Genomic DNA, 3,084 nt, shown 5'->3' on the forward strand with positions numbered 1-3,084 from the left:
AGATTTTCAGGACGGTCATAAGTTGGAAAAGGTTGAGAACCAGTGTGTTATATTATTATTCAGGGTAAGTCTGTATTATCCTCTCTTATTTTTGCATTATTCCTGTTTTTGATTTTATGGTTAAAGATCACAAATGTGAACCGGTAACCACAGCAACAGTGAGCGGTGAAGAGATCCGTCAGATCGTCAGTGACTGGGTTTACAAAGAGGAAAACACATGTACATATAAAACCAGTTTATTCATAAAAAGATGAGTTAAATACACAAGTGTTTTTATAAAACTCACTTGAGTGTGCACTAAAACACGTGTACATCTACTGCGGAGGTCACGCTCCCATTGCTGGACACCGTCACAGACGGAGAGCGTGCTGAGACTTCCTGGTTGCACGGCGGTGTTCGGCTGCTTCAGGAGGAGCGGGTCTGTGGTCGTTGTGGGTGGAGGGCCTCCACCTCAGCTCAGGTGGAGGATACACTACATGTTACCTATCTGCTGCACAGTCAGGACTCAGACTACAGGAAGTCCTCCTTCAACCCTCCTCCCCCTCCGACTCCGACTCTGTGGACAAGAGGCGAGTGAGCTGACAGCTCCACCTGCTGGTTACACTGACAGTTACAGCTACTGACCGTCAAAATAAGAGCCTGTAGGTTTAGAAGCTGATCTCTACTCAGACGATAAAATAAAACTTGGAAATGTTATCCCTGAGTAAAACAATAATCATCACACATTTGACCTTCTGAGTGATGATGAAATACTATCATAGTGGTGATTATAAGAGACGTGAGTCCTAGTTTTGACTTATCTTATTGTGAGTTACTATGTCATTGTTTTAACCAAAAATAATCAGGATTCTCAGTCATAAATGATTGAATGTAATTATGGGTCCTGTTATCATGATTGTCTCTTCTACTAAATCATTAAAGTTGTTCATGTTCATACATGAGGATAACGTAGAAAAACATACAACATGGTCACCGTTGCCATTTTTATCTAATGTCTTATAAAAGCTTATAAATGATTTACAAAGTGTTAACAAGCTAATTAATAAACTAGTTAAAACCATCCATAAATCCTTTACAAGGGGAGTCGGATTATAAAGTGGAACCAAGTTTCTTTTTAAACCCCCGTCGTGAAAAAAGAAATATTTTTGCAGTAATTATGAAGTTATGATAAAGAGGAAATAAAAGAACTCGTGGTTATTACCTTCTTCAGCGTTCTGGAGCCACTCCACAAACTTCTTCATCTGCTCTAAGAAGACACTCTTCCCTTTCGCAGCGTGGGCGTCTTTGTACCACTTCAGGATGGCCTCCTCACTCAGGACGTCAGCTGAGATCAGAGAGAGAAGCGTCAGCACCGAGAGACGCCACAGACAACACATCTGGACAGAAACAGCTGGAGGAGAGATGAGGGTGTGTGAGGCGCTGACCTTTGTAGAAGAGCACCACTATCTTAGAGAAGGACTTCATGAAGTGGATGTTGTCGTAGCAGTACTCCTGGATCTTCAGCAGCAGCACCAGCTCAGACTGACCCTGAGTGCTGAACACTGCCAGCAGAGGAGCGTAGTGCTAAAGAGAGAGAGCACACACCCTGAACACCTGCACACCACCTGTGGGAGGCCCACAGCTCGTCTGTGCAGCAGGTTATTATGACATCATAGTGAGGCTTTGTTGCTAGGCGACATCTAGTGGTTGTGGTAATGATGACAGGAGCGAAGGGAAACGTGCAGTGACGTAGGATAAAGAGAGACAGGAGGCGGTGGTGGATGAATATAACTGTTGAATGTTGTAACCATGACAACGAAGATCGTCTGATGTTGAGAAAGTTATTTTAACCCCTTGAAGTCGATGGATGTTTCTATTAATATCTTTGTGATGAGACGGTGTAGAAATATGGTTTAAATGTTAGAGTCTGTCGATCATACGAGACTCGCAGCTTCCAACATCTGGTTAAAGAGCGACTGACGACACTCCCACAAAATTTCCTTCTAAGCATTTATTATCTATTTATCTACTATTTTACTCATAAACTGCATTATTATTATGATAAGACGAGAGATTTGGAGAATTTCAAAAACCAGGCTTCAATTTTTCTGCATTTAGGCTGAATGACGTGTTTGCTGTACGACAGACAGGAGCTGAGACTGATCTGAAAACTGTGATATTATCACTTGAGTTTTATTTTATAAGTACGTTTCCTTTAAAAGGTGAATTTAAGAAATAATGTAGAAATCGAGAAAATGACCTTTGACCCCAGAGGGTTAACCCAAATCCCCTTCTTTTCCTAAACCCAACCAAGCCACGACCGCTATCATAGTAACCACGGCGACGGTTGGTACGCCGCCGTGACAACCGAGGTCCGGTACGCATGGCGGCGTAGAGGCGCTATTTCAGGAGACGCTCCTCTGGGTCGTATCAGAGGGTTTAAGAAAACGACCTGTGAGGTCGTTCAGGTTGGAGGACGTGGTTGATATCGAACAGTGACTGAGACACGACGTGTTCTACCTGCTTCCTGTTCATTGTGAAGCCGGAGCACGTATGTAGCACGACGAGCCAATCACTCGACGGGTTCTATCCCTGAATGTACGTGCCGATGACGGACTCCGTGTCGACCTGTGCAGCGGTGCGCTCAGCTGTGTGTGACCTACTTTGAGGTGTTTGAGCGCCTGCTCCGTCACCAGCTCCTCCTTCTTGTTCCACTCCACAGCGTTCATCAGGCACGTCCACAACAAGCCGATCACTGCCTGCTCCTGCAGCTCGTTCCTCTTCATCTCCTCCTTCACGTACACCACCATCTGAACACACACACACACACACATAGTACGGCCCGGCACACTGTCTGTGACACTGATAGAGCTGACGGTGCTGTCTTTACCTCTCTGATGGGACACTGCTGGGACAGGCGTTCCTGCAGTTCCCTCTGCAGCTCTTTGCGGGTCCCCAGACTCTGCTGCACATGCAGGAAGTCAGACAGCTCCTTGAGCCCGGCTTCATTGAAGTATTTAGAGAAATGCTCCACGTTCTGTTTACTGGCTGGAAACAGCTCCTGCAGTGATCAACAAAATAAGAGCCACCGCGTTAGAAATGATA

At 45.1% G+C, this 3,084-nt stretch overlaps 1 protein-coding gene across 1 annotated transcript in view; it reads right to left on the minus strand.

Moving 5' to 3' along the window:
- Window positions 1–220: 220 nt before the first annotated feature.
- bzw2 (basic leucine zipper and W2 domains 2) overlaps window positions 221–3,084 on the minus strand; it is an 11,000-nt gene continuing 8,136 nt past the window's right edge. The window contains exons 6-10 of the mRNA XM_087172436.1: window positions 2,870–3,040; window positions 2,643–2,789; window positions 1,425–1,563; window positions 1,202–1,324; window positions 221–556 (exon numbers count right to left, since the gene is read on the minus strand). Of these exons, the coding sequence (XP_087028562.1) occupies window positions 528–556; window positions 1,202–1,324; window positions 1,425–1,563; window positions 2,643–2,789; window positions 2,870–3,040 (609 nt within the window). The 3' untranslated portion in view covers window positions 221–527. The remainder of the gene's footprint in view (window positions 557–1,201; window positions 1,325–1,424; window positions 1,564–2,642; window positions 2,790–2,869; window positions 3,041–3,084) is intronic.

Source organism: Seriola lalandi, unplaced genomic scaffold (genome assembly GCF_002814215.2).
Source record: "Seriola lalandi dorsalis isolate HSWRI2012SDOR001 ecotype SW California unplaced genomic scaffold, Sedor1 jcf7180002052798, whole genome shotgun sequence".
Lineage (NCBI taxonomy): Eukaryota > Metazoa > Chordata > Actinopteri > Carangiformes > Carangidae > Seriola > Seriola lalandi.